At 40.2% G+C, this 21,715-nt stretch overlaps 3 protein-coding genes across 3 annotated transcripts in view; 2 read left to right on the forward strand and 1 right to left on the reverse strand.

Annotated features, from left to right (window-relative positions):
* Window positions 1-21,715, reverse strand: part of LOC116692455 (rho-related GTP-binding protein RhoA-C) — a 732,216-nt gene that overhangs the window by 378,983 nt on the left and 331,518 nt on the right. The window lies entirely within an intron of this gene.
* Window positions 8,289-11,057, forward strand: LOC116692452 (transcription factor Spi-B). Its single transcript, XM_032520766.1, has 6 exons — window positions 8,289-8,450; window positions 8,631-8,665; window positions 9,393-9,606; window positions 9,719-9,837; window positions 10,004-10,157; window positions 10,321-11,057. Exons 2-6 carry the CDS (start codon window positions 8,645-8,647, stop codon window positions 10,626-10,628), a joined length of 816 nt encoding a protein of 271 aa, XP_032376657.1. The 5' UTR covers window positions 8,289-8,450; window positions 8,631-8,644; the 3' UTR covers window positions 10,629-11,057.
* Window positions 13,117-14,855, forward strand: LOC116692465 (adenosine receptor A1). Its single transcript, XM_074783863.1, is given in 5 exon segments — window positions 13,117-13,628; window positions 13,756-13,787; window positions 13,790-13,822; window positions 13,825-14,193; window positions 14,368-14,855. Coding segments are annotated over 5 exon segments (1,023 nt in total). The 5' UTR covers window positions 13,117-13,290; the 3' UTR covers window positions 14,619-14,855.

Raw genomic sequence — 21,715 nt, forward strand, 5'->3', positions numbered from 1 at the left:
CTGTTGCTGAAATGTGCTATACAAACAAAGCTGCCTTGCCTTGCCTGGTATGAGGAATTATTTTAGGTGTCACTGATAAGAGTTATTGATTGTAGGTTGATAGTTTATAATTAATAATGCCTTTGTGAGAAACAGTTAAATTCCTCTATGTTTGTAGGCCTACTACTTTTTTAGGCATGCAAGCGTTGTGGCTTAAGGGATGGCAGTGTTGGTCGATAGGTCCACCACTTTGGTTCAGACTGTAATAACTTAACGACTATTGGATGGATTGCCATGACATTTTATAAATGCATAGTGCCCAGAGGATAAGTCCTATTGATTTTGATGATCCCATGGCTTTTTTTATCTAGCGCCATCATCCAACATATTATTATCAAAGAAAAATCGGCCTATTTGTGATTTGTTTTTAAACCCAACATTGGCAGGCTTATTGGCCTGCAGGTACGGTAGCCACTAAGGTAGCTCTCCACAGATACAGTTAAGCTTAAGGTTTCACTGTGCTACATGTATGTTTAACATTAAAACATGATGTATAAATATATGAATGTCAATAGTTTTTTAAATGCAACACAAAAAGGTATGTGTAAAGGCTTTAGGCCACGCTACACGTTATTGTAGGCCCAGTTCAATATGCAATTCAAATTCATACATTATGTATTGGGGGGGTCCTTACTCTGTCTCTCTTTCAGCTAAGGAGTTCTTGGCCTAAAAAACGCTGAAGACCCCTTGTTAATGACATTCCCATCAACCTCAATTGCACATTGAGTTGAATGCTAATTAGCTAATGTTTGCATGCTAACACTTTACACTACAATGGTGAATATGTTAAACATTTTGCAGTACTGGCTAAACATCAGCATGTTAGCTTTGTCAGTGTGAGTATGTTATTGTTGACATTAGCATTTAGCTCAAAGCACCGTTATGCCTAACCATCTCCTCACTGAGCTGCTAAGCATGGTTGTAAGGTTTTAGAATTGTTTATTGCTAAACACAAGATTAATCAGATGCCATGTTATGTGTAACTGCACAACAGTTTTTGTTTTTTGTTTTAGGCCTATGACAGTTTCTCTGTCACCTGTCGATGCAGTACACTGGTAAAAATTACAAAGGGGTGGGAATCTCTGGGTACCTCCTGACACAATTCTGATACCATTATAAAACGGTTATCGATGCACCAAAATTTAAAAACTACTACTTGCTAGTTTTAAAACATAGTGCATTTGTAATAGTGTAGCCTTTTAATTAAAATAAACAGCTGAATTTACATCCACTATCTTTTAACTGGATGATTTGTCAACTGGAAGGCTACATTTGCCAATGTATTTCCATGAGCAACCAACAAGAAAAAGAGACAAAAGTGCACTTTCAAACAACCAATAACCTGTAACAGACTGCTATACAGTGTCTGGGGGTGTTCAATCTATAATCCTGGGTCATCCTCGACTCTGGCTGCTGCTGTAGCGAGTTTACTGAGTTTATTAGCAGTGAAGCTAATCATTTAGCGGCGGGAACAATCATTTAGCAGTGGGGCTAATCATTTAGCAGCGTATGCATATAGGGGAAACACTGAAATGTGCCTGTAGCAGCATTGTAAATTGTACCTTTTAGTAAATTAACACCAGCATGTTCTGAATCAAATTGATAACATAAAAAGCGGCTGTTATTCACTAATGAATAATGAACTGGTTGCTCATGCTCAGCCATCCTCACCAAAACTCAAGAGGTAGCCTAGCTTAGAATGTAAACAAGACACACATGTGTTTAACTGTTATGTTTCACCATCAAATTGTTTTAGTTGTAAGCTTACAGCCAGGTCTTGTTAAAGGCCATCATACTGTTGAGGCTTGGGTTTTAAATTTCCACATTTTAAATTATTGACTTTTCAGTAGGCTATCAATACAGAATATTTTAAGGGACAATCGTGTCGAAGGGGTCAATTTTATTCCCCACCACTATAACTACAGCATAACTGGTGGGAATTATCTTTGGCCTTGATTGGGACAAGATGTAGAACGACTTGATCCTACTGTCCAACCTCACTTGTGACAGTATCAGCATAATTTACTGGAGCAAAGGGGTGACGGACAGCAAACAATTTTGTTTTGTATTGTTAACATTGTTAGAAGATCAAGCAGCATCACCCTTTGAAAGACATATGACATAAAGCGAGAAAAAACAGACGTACAGTATGTTATATGTGACTTTGTTGCTACGGAGGTGACGATCAGATATGGGAGGTTGATTGGAAAGACAGCTATTGTTTTCATCTGCCCTCCCTGCATGACAACAGCTGTGGAGTGGAGGTGTGGGCCTCCAGCAGGAGAATACACTATGATCTGGTCAAGCTGTGCTTACAGACAAATATGCATGGCTTCCCTGAGTGTGGTGTGTGTGGGCTTTCCTCTGTACAACAAGGACTGGTTTCAAAATAGCTCATCATAGATTGGCTATTTATTGTACTCTTTGGGAACAAGATGGAAAATCTCATGTAGATGTTTTATTTTATCATCCTCGTTCAGATAAAATGTCACTCTCTTGCTCTGGCTCTTTATGTCTGGTGCTTATCTCGCTGTGAAAACAGATGATTTATATACAGTCTTCGCACCGAGTTTATGTGTTATTCTGATAAGGCTGGTGGGTTTGTGTGCTTGTCTGTGTCTGTGTGGTTTATGAGGGTTTATTGAGACCACAGATTGTAGGACTGTCTACTGGAGGACACAAAACAATCTTCCGTGGGAATGCAAAGTCCCACTAGTTCCCAATCCCATTCCTTATCTCCAGCATTCCCATATGAGTGATGTATATTATCCTCCTTAACCAGGACCACTTGGCCGCTGCACTGCTCGTAATCACATGTGAATGACATGTATTTACGCGCACCCTGCAATTTTGTTAAGATTAGTTAAGTTAGCATAAAGACAAATATTGAAAAACAAGCTGTAGAAAGTAGTGTCCATTAAATAATAATAACAATAATAATAATAATAATAATATTTAAAACACTAGGCAAATATAACAAAAAAGTAATGGTATAAAAAAAAAAGATCACTAGGACCCAACAATATAAAATAAATTGAATGCATTGAGTTCAAAGAAGAGAGTCATACAAATGTGTGGAACAAAAAGAAGATAGTGATGTTTGGAGGTCAACCTCAGGTTTTGCATACTTGCCAGTGTCTCTCATACACAGTACGTTTGCCACCCCCACGCCATGTCCAACTGCCTCCTCACTTGCCAAATTTTTCACATGACTCCCCTGGGGCCCTGCCCATGGGTGTCAACATCAAACAGATGTTTTATAAAAAGACTGTTGCTCCTCACAAATCATTAAAATCATCATCAGGTCAACCATCTGTACAAGTATACATTAAGATGAAATAAAGAAAATACATGTGATTGTATGCCACAGACTGTTTTGTGTATTTTGTTGAATGTATTGATTGTGATTCAATCAAAAACTTGTCTATGTTGGCTTCTGAAAATTCAACATATTACTCAGCTCAGTTATTTCACTGTATATAGTACGTATGTTTGTGTTTGTTCATTGTGGGACTAAGGCCTTATCACCCTGACACACACACACACACAAGCGCACACACACCCCAACGCACACATCTTTTTGTCTAGTCGTTAGGGGAATTCCCAGTAACCTGCATGTGTACAGGTGATTTGCGTATGTTAACTAATCTAGGGGGTTTGGCTATAACTGTAAACCCACTACACCTGGACACACAAACACGTATACACACGACACCTTACTCATCAGCAACTGAAGACCATGTTGATAAGCCTAGTACAATCCTTAAGTGCTTCATACACTAATGGTCAACAGTGTTTGTGTGCGTGTGCGTGCATGCATTCACAAGTCAGTTTTCCAATTCACCTGCCATTCTGTGACCGTTTAACATCACGAGTGACTCAGACACAATACAGACAACAGACAGATGATCAAATCACTCACACACACACACACACACACACACACACACACACACACACACACACACACACATCTCACACACATTTTCAGCAACATAATTGCCACAGAATGATGTGAAGTGCCCAAATGACGTCAATATTGCCATAACGCAGTTCAGCTGTTTTTTTTTATCACAATAAAAACGAATAGAAAAATGTATATGATAGACATTTTTATATTGTTTTGACACTATATGTCATCATATAGCCCAGCCCTAGCCTGTAGATAGTCAGATATTGCAAACTGATTTCTGTCAAGAGATTAATATACTGAAATAATGTAATATGCAGAAGCTGTTATGTCACTCCAATGATAGTAGTAGTGGTTCATGTCTGAAAGACAGAAAGTGATCTTATATACTTGACATTTGTTTTGCCTGTTTGGCTGCACATTTCTTAAAATTAGATTCAAACTCTGACCCTCCCTAAATCCCTTCATAACCTTGAGTTTATTTTTTGATGCAAACTCCTATTTTTAGCCTGGATTTCCCTGCTCATTCTTAATAAAGGTGATTGACAACATTTTTAAAGCAGTCCAAAAACATAAAATCAGATAAGTTATCAGTGACCTAATAAAGTGAAACTTCACCTGCATCACTCTGTGTGTTTCTGACTGCAAGGGTCCAATGTCTCTCTGGCCTTATCACCTTGTCTGAGTCCTCCAGGTGCAAGCTGAGTTATAGGAATCCTAACCGTCACCCATTACACTCAGGGCTGAGGGTTTTTCCAAAACACGTTTGTCAAGTCTGTATATACTAGAAGTAAATTGATATGATTTGACAGCTAATAACTTCTACTGCTGCTCCTTCAACTACTACTGTTACAATACTGCAACATCTACTTTCACTACTAGCATCACTGCTCTCACAAATACTAGTGCTACTGTAACTGTACTACTGCTAGTATACTGCTACTGGGGATTGATTTTTGGGGGCTCAGGCACATGTCTATTTTTGCCTAATGATACAGTTTGCCTATGACTTCCACTACTACTACTGCTGCCACCGTTATATAACCTCTATGTGTTTTTATGGATAGACATACCGGATGGATAGATACTGCTACATTGGCTCTAACCACTTTGTGGAATTCACTTTATTGCTGAAACTTATATGAGAAGATTAATACCAATTTCATGTCTGTATGGTATGTGTGAAGCTACAACAAGCAGACAGTTAACCTATCTTAGCACAAAGACTGGAGTCTTGTCGTTGCAGTGAGGAAGCCAGGCAACCAGCAAGGCAAGACTCAAGAAAATAGAAATAATTAAACAGTTCCAATATTCTCTGATTCCAGCCTCTGAAATAAGAGGGTTTCTTGCTTTTCTTTGTCATATATCATTGTGAACTAAATATTATTGGGTGTGTGGACTTTTGGTCAAAAATGATAAGACTTCAGATTTGGCTCTTTAGACGGTACTGGATTTGAATTAGCACTTGTATTAGTATTGGTAGTGATATTATTTTGCTATAATTTGGTCAAGACAAAGACGTTTCAAAATGAAAGAAGTTGCCTACAAGTGATGTTGATTAAGCTTTGAAGGCAAATTATTGAATGAGAAAAGCATTGCCTTGTAGTTTATAACGTTACACCTACAACCTACCAACATGTATTTAGCATGAAGTCAATAAAAAAAAAAAATCTGTAGGGGATGTTGCGTTTGTGCTAGCTCAAAAAAGATAATTAGGATGCATATTGTGGGGTGGGTTTGTTGAAGGTTATATCTAACTTGATTGGAATTATTATTACAACTTTTGCATTATATGCAAACCTAAGATTGACTGATGTCTTGCCACATAATAAAGAATGTGGCCTATTTTGCTGTTTGATTTGTTAGTTATGGATATGCTTACATCAGTTTTACATGTAACGTTAGCATCCAGAGGGTTAAAAATGGTGTATGACATTATGTGCTTCAAGTAAGGAAAACGTTCTTAATACTTCACTTAAACTAATTCTCTATCTTGCTGAACAGGTGTTTCAGATTGCCGACGCTTTCAAAACCACAGCACTCTAGAAAATGTCATGAACAAACAGCTAGTGTGAAGCAATCAATTCATGATCAGATTTATCAAACACAAATCAAATCTTTTGTGTGTATGTGTGTGAGAGAGAGAGAGAGAGAGAGAGAGAGAGAGAGAGAGAGAGAGAGAGAGAGAGAGATTCATATAGCCTGTCACACGGTGGGAAAACACTGGCTCTATTGGCTCAGCTGCTGTGCTGTTCCAATCAGTTTTCTGAGAGATTTACACATAATCATGTATGATTGAACACATGCACAAGTACATGTACGCATTTTTATGGTATGGTCCCGAACCAGAAATAAATAAATGCACCATATTTAAGTGTCCCAATCCTAAAATGTCCTTAGTCTCCTTATCATTTCCAGACTTCCTAAAGTCTGGAAACCAACCACTGACTTTAACATATTGACCTTTGTGCACTCTGATAGGTTTACTGTGGCGATATTTTAGTGTGATGCATTTCTACACACAACTTGACAAGTTGTAAATTTACTGATGCTGTTCCTGTAAGCACAGTTTGAGCCCAGGAATAAAACACCGGGTGTAAATCCACGCTGTCTCTCCTATTACATACACGTTTTATATCACCAGTCTGAGGTCACAGGCTAGCGACGCTGCATTTGAATTTATTGTGACACTGCTTATCAGACCATAAATACTCGTGTCAAAAGCATTTTTTGGCAATATTCATTGCTGTATTGTTTTATTTCTTGAGCTTAAATGTATATCTGCCATCATTTACATGCTTCATCACAGCATGCCTTGCAGGGAATCACCTTAAACAGGTCCATCAGAGGGTTAACACATTTACACAAAGAGCCCCTGACATTCCTGTTCACACCAGTGAACAATTAGAGTGTGCAGTTGGCCTGATGTCTTTGGACTGTTTGGGGATGAACAAAGGTTAATGTGCATTAAAATCTGGAGAAATAGGAGCGGCAGTTGAATGGAAAGTCAATTCTGCCACTGATAAAGTTTCACCTCCAGGCTTTGATTCCAATTCAGTTGAAATTTCACGATTGAATTACCATCTTTACTTTGAGTACTGAGGCACTGAATTTGTGTAAAAGTTTCAGAATGGGTTTACAGTCTCATTTAATTCCAGACCATATTATTGTTATACATGAGATACATGTTTGTACAGCAATCTATTTAAGTTCATCAGTTGGACAAGTTTTGTTACCGTGTTACAGTCAGTGTGTGTCTCAGACAGGTTTGGGGAAATCCCTCAGCTGCACGCACACACCCTGAGAGAAAAAGATGCACGTTTTATTGCCAGTACTGGAATCTTTGCTGAAATATTTAAAAACGTAACGACAATAAAAAGGAACATGCTTATTTGTAGCATATGTCAAACGTGAACAAGGAATTAGGTCATGTGTTCCTAACGTGGATGTGATGCAATACCTGTGGCTTTTTGCTTCCCCACAGTGGTTCATAAAGTGCAAGGAAGCTAAGTACAAAAATTCTCCATCAGAATTACAATGATTGATTGATAGATTGATTGATAGATAGATAGATAGATAGACAGTAGAACAATGATGTTCATAGATTTAAGTGACCGTATTCAACTTTTTCTCATTAATTATTAAATAGTCAGTTAGTTAAACATTTCTCAAAGCAATGATCTTGAAATATTGTTTTGAGGATAGTTTTGATTTCTCTAAGAGTCAGATGTATATGATGTGCTGAGCATAGTCTGTGATGAATAAGCGTAAATGTTACCACTTACTGACGCAGGAGGCTTAAGGGTTACACTTTATTTTAACCCTCCTGTTTAGCAGTTATAAGGAGCATTAGGTGTTTTATAAATGGATTACCTGTAGCAGATATCAGGTCTTTTTAAGGATTTAAGTGTTAATAACAATGTAGTTGTCCACAGCTTTAACTTCTTCTGTGAAGCGTCCATAACTGGAAGCTGTTGTATAAATCTAGAATGAATGACCATGTAAATGTCCTTATAGCTGTGTACTGTGATGTGATGTAAACAATTGATTATATGTTTATGCAGTGCTTATTTACTTCCGCAGCGCTGTTGAGTTAGGTCTGGCAATGCTGTCTCTCTGTGCTCTATCTTCCCCACTTCCTGTATTCAGTTATCATGCCAAAAATATAAACCCACATTGTTATCTTCCATGGTACCTCTGCTGTGAATAAAATTATTTAAAAAAACTGATATTAACCAACACAGTTTGATTTCATGAAATAAAGCTTAACACTAAAAACACTCCCTGAGTCTCTAGCTGTTATATGACATAGACTTATGTTGTAAACCCCTCCCACTCTTGGAGGCTTGGCCAAAAGTGAGCAAAGACTATAAGAGAAGTGATGTCCAGGTGGAGCATGACACAGGTGAGAAATTCGAATTTTCATGTCTTCACCTGCTACAGCCTGAGGATACTACCTCGCTGTACCAAACACAGGAGTATACATCTCCTACTTTACAAGGTAATCCTTGTTGTTGCTCATTTATACAGGTTCTGAGATGGTCTATTTGTGTTTTGCTGTCATATGACTGTCTATAGGATAAGTTAGAGAAGTACTGTATGTGTGACAGCTTCTTTCACTTCTGTGTTCATTTTGTGAATTTTGATTCTGGTGTGTCACAAGTGTGTTTTCTCTTTTCAGAATATCCTTTAAGTATGCTGGCAGAAATTGAGACGGTGAGTCTGATATTATTTGATTTTACTTAGTGTGTATGTTTTTTTTGTTATTTTAAGTCCCATTCATGACAAATGTTCATCCAACTAGATGTTTTAGTAATAGTGTGCTCTATAATATCATTGTGATAACTGTAACTGACATCTGTTGGCTAAGGGTGATAGGTTATAGCCTCACATTACTGTTACCTGTGCTGGTGAAAGCACAAACCCTTGCATAAATTTGCCAGTCAAACTAAAATACACAGTCACAGTGGTGTTACCTGGCTCATTTTCAAGACAACAAACACCAACACACAGCTCAGATCAGGTCAAATATACAGTTCACTGCATATTAATGTAATAAGCATGTGTCATTTTTCTATGCTAGATGGAAAAATTATCATATTACAAGACTGATCACTGCTGTTTATTATTATGTAGAAAATGGATGACTCATAGCCACAGCTCATTTAAAATTGATGAATGAGTGCATCCCTGATCTTCAGATCTCAGAACACTGTATGATCCACCACAGCACAAAATGTGCACCACAATAAAACAACAATGGGATTTCATGAGATAAAAACAAAAAACGGCAGGTGTGCGGTCTGATAATGTATCACCTCTGGCTGTAACACGAGATAAATGCCCCACTTCATCCAAAGTGTTTTCTCTCTGTCAGCATTACACAACAGAAAACAAAGTGTGTATGATTTCTGAAGCCTCTGTCCTGCTCTTTGTCTGTCAGATGGCTTATGTGACTGAGATCAGGCTGAGCAGAGGTCGGGGGGCCTGGAGCGGAGTGGCTCCCTCCTCCTGCCCTGAGGTGGACCTGGAGGTGATCGAGGAGTACCTGCAGGAGCACTCACTGGAGGTCCAGCCTGCACACACACCGTCATCACCTCCGACCACCATGGGGCAACAAACACACACACATTCTCACCATGGCACCAGGATCATAGGTTAGTGTTGGGCAGTCAGTGATGAAGACGATAATGGGATGATGATGATGATGTTGGTGCTTGCATATTTCTACACCTTTTATCTGATTATCTTTTGCCTGTTTGTCGGTAGAGAACAGTTGGTCCGGCCAGCATCCATATGAGTGGCACTGTGGCTCTCACACGCCTAACGAGGAATATGAAGAGCAAGCCCTGCCTTCAGCCTGGCCTAGTCCCCATGACAACCAATGGGTGAGTTCAAGGACCTCAGTCTCTTAGTAAATTAAACCTCTTACAGAGCTAAGTCTGACAACACGTCACTGTGTGACACTTGACACGTTTTGATTGACTCCATTCAATCATTTATGAGAATGGCTACATTTGGGAATTATTAATATGTTTTATGTGTTTGCTTCAGAACCACATTGCGTATTACGAGGCACCTGGATACATTGACTCAGACTCGCTGTCCAGTAGCTCCCAGTACCAGGAATACCAAGATTCCCCATCACCGTCATCTGACAGGGGATGCAGGAAGGACAGAGACTCCCTGCCTCTTGTCCCACTTTCAGGTACACACACACACACACATACACACATTTCCACAGATGCACCTGAGCACCAAAACTCTCAACAATACAATTTAATATATCAACACACCTAACAGTGTTAAGCCCTCTGTTAGGTTGCTTTTTCACCTGATATTTGTATTTACAACCGGTTCCTTCATGGCAGGAAAGAGGAAGGAGAGGTTGTTCCAGTTCCTGTTCGAGATGCTCCAGACTCCATCGATGCGAAGCTGCATCTGGTGGGTCCAATCCTCCTCTGGCACGTTCCAGTTCTCCTCCCAAAACAAGGAGCGCCTGGCGCAGCTGTGGGGCCAGCGAAAAGGTAATCGCAAGACCATGACCTACCAGAAGATGGCACGGGCGTTGAGAAACTATAACCGCACCGGCGAGATTCAGAAGGTGAAGCGGAAGCTCACCTACCGGTTCGATGAGAAGACGCTGAGAGGCTTACAAGGAGACTCTAATACAGTGTAGAAAGCTTGATAAGGAGTGTACATCAGCAAAGAAGACTAAACACAATGGATATTTTGATGTTTGTCCCATTTATGTCCTATCTGTTGATTCTAATTCCATGTCGTGTAGAAAACAAATGAATACTGAGTATTTGAAAAGCCAGACGATAAAAACTCTGTAGGTCAGACTGGCATTCAAAATTATGTAAATCTAAAAGGTTATCACATAATATCTACTTTATAAGTAGAATTCATATTTTTCTTATAATTACAGCTGTGGTTTTCTTTTTTTGTGATTCTGTATTGCAGAAATGAGGCAGATACAAGACCAAGACTTAATTAGGTTGTGTAAACAAACTCTATTTGTGTAAAATAAATCTTTTTTTAAGATTAAAATTAAAAGTATATATTTTCAGAATACCTGATATTTTTGTCTATCTAAAAATCTATTATCTATCTATGAGAACAAAGATGTACTGTGTTGTGCATATCAGCTAAGCAAACGCAGATGTGCTTATAAACTTAAGCAAACACACACATAAATACACCCATAGCCAAAATTCTACAGTATGCAAAGTAAGCATGCACTAAACAAAACAGACCTGTTAATCAGTAACATCTACAAAGCCCCCTGACACACAGAGTAGCAGAACACACACACATACACACTGAACACATTAGCGGTGTTACTTTCTTTGAAGTTGAAAAAGTAATGCAATTTAATTTTCATAGTCAAATGATGGAGCCATATACATACCTGCTGAAAACCGCATCACACAGGGGCTGACCACATACTGTTCAAAACTCATGGGTTGTCATTTCTGATTAAGTTAGCCTGTATTGCAGAGCTAAATTTTTCTTTTTGTTCTGGTAATTGTTACAAACTTGTTCTGGTATGACATTGATGAGTAACTGCGTTACTGAAGTACTGTACAGTACTTCTAAATTTGGGATACTCACTTGAGTATTTTCATTTAATGCTACTTTACACTGTGCTTCTATACTACATTTTTGAGGACAATATTGTACCTTTGACTTCACTACTTTAATCCTTGTGTTGTCTTCCCATTAACCACGAACTTGTCCTTTCCTGGTCATAATTGAAAATGAACATTTCCTTTGTGCTTTTCCAATGTTTTGGTCACTTTTTCAGATTTATTTGTCACTTTTTCCATGCTTTTGGCATTTTTTTAAAAACCTGAGCTGGTTTAATAATAGGGTTTACATTTTTTCCTGGAATTCATGGTCAACAAACCTCATTTGTATCAAATTATACATACGTTTTTAGTTAAAAAGGCAGAAATTATGAATTATTTTGACTAATAGTTAAGATCTAAGGATGTTGAGTGGATAACAGATGGGTAGATGTCAAAGTTTAGTTTCGGATACTATTTTGAAACCATTAAAAAAAACATTAAAAAAAAAAAAGAATTAAAATGTTATAAGATTAAATAAAACAGCCAAAAAATTCAATGAAAGTAATCATTAGATTACCCAAAGAACGTTGTATGGAATAATCCATGTTATTTTTGGGCAATGGGATTTAAAGAAATCCATATTTCTGATATAGAACACTTTGAAACGGGTCAATTTGACTTTAGGACAACACAAGGGTTAACAGTATGTGACAGTCTTGGTTACTAATCACTGTGCAGATTTAGATTTAACATATAAAACATAACAAATTATAAAACGTAATGCCGTATGATCAATTAAACTACCCAAAAACTTATAGAGTTCAGTCAGACAACTCACATTTGAAATGTTTATTATAACAGACCATGTGTTTGGCGGCCAGACTCCGACCTCATCCCTCCCTGCAGTATGGGTTTACTACATGAGATATTGGAGAGTGAGGATAAAGTAACTTCCCCCGGGCCGGAGCCTGCAGGTGGATGTTGGGGTGGTGGTGGGGCAGCAATACAAGTGCAGGGCAGCAGCAGCACTGACAAGGCAGAGATTGGGAAATTGTGCAGCTTAAATAGACCAAATTCAGGCGTGTGTTTGGTAGATGATACAGGGAGTGAGGCATGTGACGTCTGTACGCAGTGCTGCTCGAGTTGGCTGCCTGAAGTAGCTCGCAGGTGTCGCCCTATTAGTTCAAATTAGTTCAAAAAATTATAAAATGAAACTGCTGATTAGAAATAATATAATCTGTATCAAAATGTGACACTCTGAAAGAGGATATTGTGATATTTAAACTACATTTTGCTTTACTTTTTACTACTTTTTAGTATTTCTACATTATAGTAATACTACTTTTACAAAGTAAAATATCAATCATCTGTTGTGTGAAAAATGTGACATAGCTCATTCAGAAATCCTCTCCTCTCAGGCCACTAAGACACATTTATCAGAATAAGAAAGAATTTTCACTCACGGATGAAATACAGATGGCGTCTCCATGGAGTGCATGCCTGGAGTTGTTGTTGTTGTTGTTGTGTGTGCACACAGAAGCGCATGCATGTTTGCATATAAAAAGCATCTGTTCAATTCAATTCTGTTCATTTGAAGCCAAGAGCCGAGCCAGAAAGGAATACACTATCTGAACAACAACCACAGGAATATGTTTGACTTAAATTCCCTGTGGAATTCGTCCCACTTGCCCACAGCCTTCAAGAAAACCTGCTCCATTAAATTAAACTTCCCAGCTTCTCTGTGTTCCCTGGTTTCCATCTTCAGTGATGGCTGAATGGAGTCGGGTGACCTACACAGTACTAGAGGTGTTTATTGCTGTGGCCTGTTGCCTTGGTTATGTGCTGGTGGTGTGTGCGGTGTGTACTGGTATCAGGGATTCCCTCCGGGAACCCACCTTCTGCTTCCTCGTTTCCCTGGCATTGGCTGACTTCCTAGTTGGTGTGGTGGCTGTGCCCCTGGTTGTACTGTTTGAGGTTTGGGTGAGTGTGACCCCTGACCTCTGCCTACTCCTCAGCTGTGTCGTGCTCGTGCTGACACAGGTCTCTGTGCTGTCACTGCTTGCTATTGCCCTGGACCAATGCTTCCGGTTACATACACAGCTTAGGTGAGGAACACACTCTGACACACTGGTTTACAAGTAGAAAACCTATATGGATAACTTGCTTATTTTTTTATTTGTAGAAATAATCCTCTCTTTTATTAATTGTTTCCGTTTCATCCCTCGTGTTCAGATACAAAGCCCTGGCCACACAGAGGCATACATGGCCTTGTCTGTGTGCAGGACACTTTCTTGTCTACTCGGTTCACCCCTCTGTTTGACTGGCACAACTACTCCTCTCTTGCATCTGATTCCACCAATACATCCTCCTCCTCTTCTGTCATAGCTCCGCCCTGCACCTTCCTCTCAGTTACTATCTCCCTCCCCTTCATGGTTTACTTCAACTTTCTGGGATGTGTCATGGCGCCCCTGCCGGTCATGACCCTCCTCTACACTCAAATCTTCATCAAATCATCCAAGCCCAGGCTTCACTGCTCGGGAAAAAGGCTGGCCTGCTCCCTGGCCCTGGTTCTCATTTTGTTTGCCGGCTGCTGGATTCCTCTGCACCTGATGAACTGTCTGTTGCTGTTTCAGGGTCCTCAAGCTGTCACATGGGGGACTCTTTATATAGGCAGGTAATCTTTCAAGTGATTACACAGTCTGAAGTTGGTCATTTCTTTATTTTCATGGTGAGACATTTGTTTGAAAAGTTCCCCCAGTGGCTTTAAATATCACATATTTACAGATATGACCACTTACCAGCAGTTACAGTAAAGTCTGACAGTAAAAAATCCATTTTTTTCAGGTATTCTCCTGTTTTATGCCAACTCAGCAGTCAATCCTGTGGTCTACGCATGTCGCATCCCAAAGATCCAACAGGCCTACAGCCAAATATGGAAGCGCTTCATCGTGAGGCAGAACTGTTGCCATGGGGACAAGCAAGTTTGCCGATCAACAACAGGCAACTGAGCCAATCACACAGAGACGTGTGGATCAGGAGGGAAGACCCTAACAAAGGACCACAGTCATTTTAGGTCCAGTATGTTTGAGGTTTGAGTTCATGGGACTTTGTCAGGAGGTTTTAACCTACACAAGAACATCTGACAATTACTGCATCCAACAATCATTTAAGGCTTTATTACACATAACCAACTTAGGAAATATAGGCAACCATAGAGTGTTTGAATTTGTGTGTAGGGTTTGGTTTGAATGAAACCTTGCATTTGGTCACCTACCCCTCGTCCACAAACTTTAAGGCAAAACTATCTCCTGAGTTTCCATTAGAGGGTGCTGTAGACTAACAAACTCACCAGTTGACGTACACAAACCATGAAACCATCTAAGTTGCAGTAGTTGGCAAATAAACAATACCAAGATCTCATTCACTGATTTTAGGACAACTGATTTAAGGCAATAGGACTTTATTGAGATGTACATATTTTTGTAATTTAAAAAATTCAATTAATTTATCGCCAACCTTTTGCTGCACATATGCACTTGCTCTTTTCTAAATAATCTGTGAATAAAAACGTGATAATATTACGAGAGTGTGTTGAGCATTCATGAGTGTTCAGTGAGCTCCTCAGGGAAGGCAATAGACTGTATAGTTATCACCTGGGCAGGGTGCAATCCCACCCACCAAACTATACAACCTACTACCTCACCCTGAGAGAGCCCAAATCCAACACGCAACACGTTCACGTCCTGTTAGGGAAGATGGAACCTAATTTACCTGCTCTAGCTAAACAATGGTTAACACAATACATTATGTTGATTGCTGCAATCGGACATTTTGATTGGACAACATGATTTTCCATCTGGAAATGACAGTTGGCGAGTGGCTGACTCAGCTGTCTCCTTGGGAAAGACAGTAGATTGTATAGTTATCTCAAAAAGAGGTTACACAACCCCACAACTATTCAATCTACTACCTCAGCCCCAAGGACAGCATCCACGTCGGTTCTGCTTCAAAGATCCACAAAGGTGACTGTCCTGCAATGGTACAAAGAAAAAGAGACAGAGAGGGTTATCTTAATTAACTATTGTTTCCGTAAAATACATGCAAGATAAAACTGCATTTTTGAAGTGTATATGTACGTTACATTTTCGACTGATGTGTTTAAATTCCGTCCCAGCACAAAGGAGTGTATTTGCATCTTTAGATTTATCTCTGTGTCTGAATCTGTGTTTTTGTTAGTGGAATTGATTCAAAAATCATGACTTATGGCTAAAAACTGCTTCATGACAAATCTTTAACAGCCAAGATTTGGTGAAACGTCTATCACTTCTTAAAAAAAAAACATTTTACATATCGGCACATCCTCACCGATCAACCCAGCTTCTTTTTCTTTTTCTTTTTTTGATGCAGAGCCGAATGTCTTTAGGAAATCCGTTCCATTAAAATGAATCAAAGACAAATAATTTAACGGTAAGCAGACATCGGAAAGTGCGAGCACTAATGTGTGAAAGCCTAACAAACAACTCACTGGCTTCCTGAGACTCTGGCATGTGATCGACAAGAGAAAAAGGAAAAAAAAAAGCTGCTCGACTCTGTGCCAGGAATTCGTTTCCGTTTTTGCCAAAAACTGAGCTCATTCCAGTGGGCTATCCCTGTGTAGGCTGGCGACGGAGGTACACACACAGATGCCTGCAAGTATGGCTTCCACCAGCTGCCTCTGATTGAATACAAGGCTGGGATTCTGCCCCCCCAAAACACAACAAGGAAACACAAAATGGCGTTGTGCACATCGGCCATTTTAGGTCTACATCAAAACACTATAAGTTCTACCTTTTGGGGGGTTTGCGAGCCTGCTGTCTTATGATGAAGAAAGAGCAGCTGATCTATAGACGGTGATAGAGAATAAATCTTGTGCCACGCACTGAGACGAAGCCAACAACCGATGACACGTTTACAGTCACAAGAACAAAGTAAGATTGCAACACAAATTTATCAGACAGCTGGAAACTTCACAGAGAAAAGGCATCATATACGGAATGTTACTGGTACCATTAACAGTTAAGCTTTGATTTGATCAGAAAATTGGCACTGAACAAGCAGATCGTATTTTTGAATTCGTAAACTTGTATTAATCTCACTAAGAAAGATTTATCTCATCATTAGGCAGCTGACTGCTAAACTCTTATGAGATTAAGGTTGGGATGGGCCAGCAGGTTAACATGGCAGCGACTGAAGGGTTAATGAGTGCCAGACTAAATGCCAGACCTGGGCCTTAGATAGACTGAGAAGGGGTTAGGAGGTACACTGCTTGCATAAATTAGCATACAGCCACAACCCCTGAGACTTGGTCCAGACCAGCCCATAGTTAGCATGCAGTAGACCCTGCCAGTCTGATTACAGAACACCAGACAGACAGAAGGGGGTGGGGGGGGTGTTGGCATGATGCCCAACTCTGCCACAGTGCCAGTGACAGATCTACTCTCTGTTTGGTCGCCAAGAAACGTCCCCTGACTGAAGCTGTATTTGGAAGACAGACTATTAGTGTTATGACACAGTGTACTGGGGGGAAATGGGTCAAATTAATGACGTTTAACAGTAGAGTAAAACGATTTTAAAATTTAGCGCTCGTGGGGAATTCTGTTGTTCTGGGTTTATTGCGAAAATTGGCATCGAACTCCCTGAACAACTCCCGACTGTTTTGGAAGCACTGAGGCCCCACTCAGTCAGTCATGTGAGCTCTGTTGGGCGCTGTTGTCTGTGATCGTGGACTTTGTCAATAGCACATAAAAGGGGCACACATGGCTCGGCTGGGGCAAATCATTTTCTCTGTCAACAGCTCTAAAATAAATGAGCCTCCAGCCAGTAGGGCAGCTGAGAGGATTTTGAAGGAAAGATGAGGAAAGGAAGAAATGTGGCCTATGGAGTTAATCTCATCTGCCTATCAGACAGTCTGTCTGTGCATCTGTCACGACAGAATTATGGCCAATTGATAGTACATTTATATTAGCAGTATTCTGTGTAAGCCAAGAAACACTGAGCTTGTCCTCTTGTTCCCTCTGACAACGCTGCACTGCTGTGACCAACCAGGATATGTTTTTCTGGAGACAATTTCCTGCATAAGTATGTTAATCTTTCTTTGGGTGACAGTCACACGTGTTTCTTTCCATTCCATTTTTAAATCCATTCATTTTTATGATACCACCACAACTATGAAATAGGCGGGCTTTTTAAGAAGATAAAAAAATGAACACCTTCAAAAGACAAGAAGTTACAATTAAATTAGTTAAAAGAAGTTAAAAGAACAAAATCTTAATTGCTGCTAAACTGAATTACCTGTGTTTATTTACAGCTTTTACAAACTTCTAACATCAACCTACTGTGTGCTATTAAAGCACACAGAAAACCACCACCACTATGCTATCTTTAACAAATCCAAACCCAATGGGAAAATTAAGCTGAAAATTATCATGGAAACAATAGGCCGTTTTGTCAGATTCATTCCTCACCCAATACAAACGACGTAAACACACAAATTAATCAGCGAATCCCCGAACACACGCTTCACACTCAGTTGCCAACAAAACTCAAAATTGGAGCAGATTTCCGCAGGAAGGAGAGGCAGGGAAATACCTATTGGTTAGCTTGGTCCCTTGGTCCGCAAGACGGGATGAATGCTTGGCAGACACAACGGAGGACGTACCACATGATTGGTACAGGTTCTTGTGTGTTTCTCTCTCTCTATGAGCTTCGTGCCAAGAATGGGCAGTGTCTGTGTGCCAGGCAGAATTTCAATGAGGGAGGAAGGAGGTGGAGATGGTGGGCAAAGAGAAGGAGGAGCGGCGGGGAAGCTGGAGTTGACACAGAAAGTATGCCACACAGCAAATGGCAGGTTGAAGAATTTCCACCGTTAAAAAGATGCAAACGGATGTCTTGTCTTACGTGTGTCCAGTCTTACTCTGGAGAAAAATTGTGTCCAGGCATCTGGCAGATATAAGAGGGCTGATCCTCAATAGAGCGCTATGGTGATTTTATCATACCTGCTTTTTCATCTTCCCCACTCCCTAAGGATTGCCTGATTCCTACATAAAAGGACGAAGGACGAGAGTACTGAGCCTCTTCCGTGCCCACCTGGCATTGTGCCCGCACTGATGTTCTGTATACCCTCATTAGCCAAGCGCAACACAAGGCTCATGCTCACAAGTATTCATGTACACAGAAATACACTGCGATATACATGTAAACACAACACAGTTGACTTGACCTGTGCACATGAAAGAAGGTCATCCTATGTGATCCTGATTTTACTAAATGTTAATGAAATGAAAATGCTTCTAGTCCTTTGCCATCAACTTTTGTTTTCCAAGATGGAGGTCTGCACACACAAATGTCAGGCTTACAGGCGTAAGAACTAGGTAAACATGTCAGGCAATGTGTTTGATGAAAAGATAGCCTAACCCAGATAAGGCAGGAGTATAAGGGAGCCATTGTGTTGACTATCACAGTGTCCAGCAATCATTTTAACCAGATACACACACATAAGTAAAGCTAGGTTGAATAATGATATGATATAATAACGTGAATAAAAGGCGGCAGGCACACACTCATTACACTGTAAATCTCAAATTTTAAAATCTATACTTCTCACGTTAGTTTATCACAACAGTGGAACAACAGAATGTTTTTTTATATTCATATGAGTCAGTTTCTTCAAGAGAATGAGAGTTATTAGGGGATACATTTCTGAGTCGTTGGTGTATTGGCTAAAGTATACCCTGCAATTACCCAGATGGCCAGATGTGTTTTTAAAACCTCCGAATGAAGAAAATGCAGATCAAAGGTTTCTTTCCTCTCCTTCATTTACTATCTCTGCCCCCTCTGCTCTTTTCCACTTGTCTATGCTTTTGCTAATGTGCTGATAAGATGTGTGGTTACCATGGTTTCAAATGTTTCTGATGGCTCAGATGCCTGGCCTGGCTGGCATGTTGCTACACGCCCACGTTAGAGCATTCACTAATGCCACACAGAGCAGGCCATACACACTCACATGCATACATGCATACAGCGTGTGCTAGCATATTTGTGTGCATGTATACAAAGAGTATGAGTGCAAGAGTGCAAAGTGGTGTATGTCAGGACGAAACAGCTGCAGCTTCCTGCATGAGAAGAGAAACTTCCTGTTGCCTCGCTGCAAACTGCGACTAGTCAGCCAAGATATCAACCAATTAGCTATGTTGAGGCTGAATGCAGGAAGTGAGCCTGACGGCCTCTAATAGAAAAACTCAGAAACACTATGAGGCAACACGATAAGTTCATCTGAGGATAAGAGAGGGGCGGGGAAAGAGCTCTCCCACTCCTACCTCTCTTTCTGTCTCTGTAACCCTTGTTCTCTATCTTTTTCTACAGCTTCTTCTTTCTTAACATGTTCCTCTCACTGTCACTCGATATACATGTAGACAGGCTCTTTTGGTTATTTTTTAATTCGCTGCTGAATGTAAAAGCTTGTTGATTTTAAATGACAGAGGCTGATTCAGGGGAATTAGGAGTAGTATATTCACAAATTGTGAGGGGTATGTTGAAAGGGTCTGCCCATATTCTCTGTTTCCTAAACACGTGGCACTAAGACGCCATCTTAACATCAAAACGTATTTAGATCAAGATACAGTACTAACAATAAGCAGTCCAGTCACAGTCATAATTGTATATACAATATGCAGATATTTTAGATTCAATCTGTATTAAATTTCGGGTCTAGAAGTAGGTTAAAAGATCAAATAGTTGGTTGATTCATTTACATTTCCTGTATTATCTAATTCAGAGAGTGCAGCATTGATATTATGCATTTGTTTCATGGCATGTTGGCCTCTGACATGAGACTGTAATCAAAATATGCAGTGTAAAATGAATAATGTGCTGAGTAAGATACACGTCAATGAGACAAATGCTACTATTTAAGTTTTCTGTTTTTTCAACAGACAGGTCACACTGAAAGAACTACTGAAGAACCGACATTAAACATTTCTTGACAGTGTTGTCTGTTTGTTTGACCTAACTCAGTTTCATTTCTGCCTCAGTTGCGTCTGAAGTGCAAAGTATCATATGCAGTAGTCTATGAGGCAGTGTGACAAGGCAAACATTACAGTTGCCACCTTTAAACTGTCACACCTCTAGATCGAAGAAAGATAATCCTTCGCACAAACAGGCATGTTCCCGTGAAGCAGCTGCCACATGTCTATGTTTTAACAGTGGCAGAAAGTGCAAACAGCGTGTGAAGGAAAACAAAGTCAATATTGTCCTCATACTAGGTATTATAACAGATCTGGATGATAAGAGACATGCCAAGTGTCTCACTTGGCCTGTGGGACCAGCTACATTGACCTGAACACAACAACAGCTCAGTCGACCCTCTGAGGTCAGAACGTAACCAAGAAGGCCTGTCCTTACTCCTGCTGGTCCACAAAGAGACACCTGTTCGATACGGAAAGCCACAGCCACACTGTTTACCACCCTGTCAGAGCCTGCTGTCCTAGAGCAGAGGGGAGAGGAAGTGGGGGACAAGGACAGAGATAATGGAAGCAGGAGAAAGAAGATGGTCAGCGGGGAGTCGAGGAGTCCCTCTGAGATCTAGAAAAGTTTCTCCTGTTATGTCCATTGAGTGAAAATGGCGGCCAGCGGAGTGCAGCGTGGCAACTGACGACGATAAGACATTTACAGGAAAAATAGCATGATGAAGGACAGAAAAAAAGGGCAAGAGGAACTGGAGAAAGATTATAGGGCTGTGAAAAAGATGGGAAGAGGTGTCGCAGGATAAAAAAGAAAAATACCTGGAGCCTGTACGTGAGCGGCGGGCTGGGCCGGAGGACTGGAAGAGAAGAGGGCCGTGATGGCGGGAAGAAGGGAAAAGAGAGGAGTAGAGCACACCCTCTGAGAGCTACACCTCCTTCCCACAATCCCCTCCTACTGGCGTGAGTGCGTCTGTCCGTACACTGGGTGACAGAGGGACGTCTGCTTTCACACAGCCCTATAACACATACACAGAAAATGCACACAAGCCACAGTATCAAACGCACTGAACACAACACAAAAAGACTCATAATAGACTCACGTTACTTGCAGTTGCGTACGACCAAAGCAGTGACAAACACAGACGGAGGACACTTCAAAACACAAACATACACATAATCAATTCGCCAGCCTT

This window comes from Etheostoma spectabile, chromosome 7 (genome assembly GCF_008692095.1).
Source record: "Etheostoma spectabile isolate EspeVRDwgs_2016 chromosome 7, UIUC_Espe_1.0, whole genome shotgun sequence".
Classification (NCBI taxonomy): domain Eukaryota; kingdom Metazoa; phylum Chordata; class Actinopteri; order Perciformes; family Percidae; genus Etheostoma; species Etheostoma spectabile.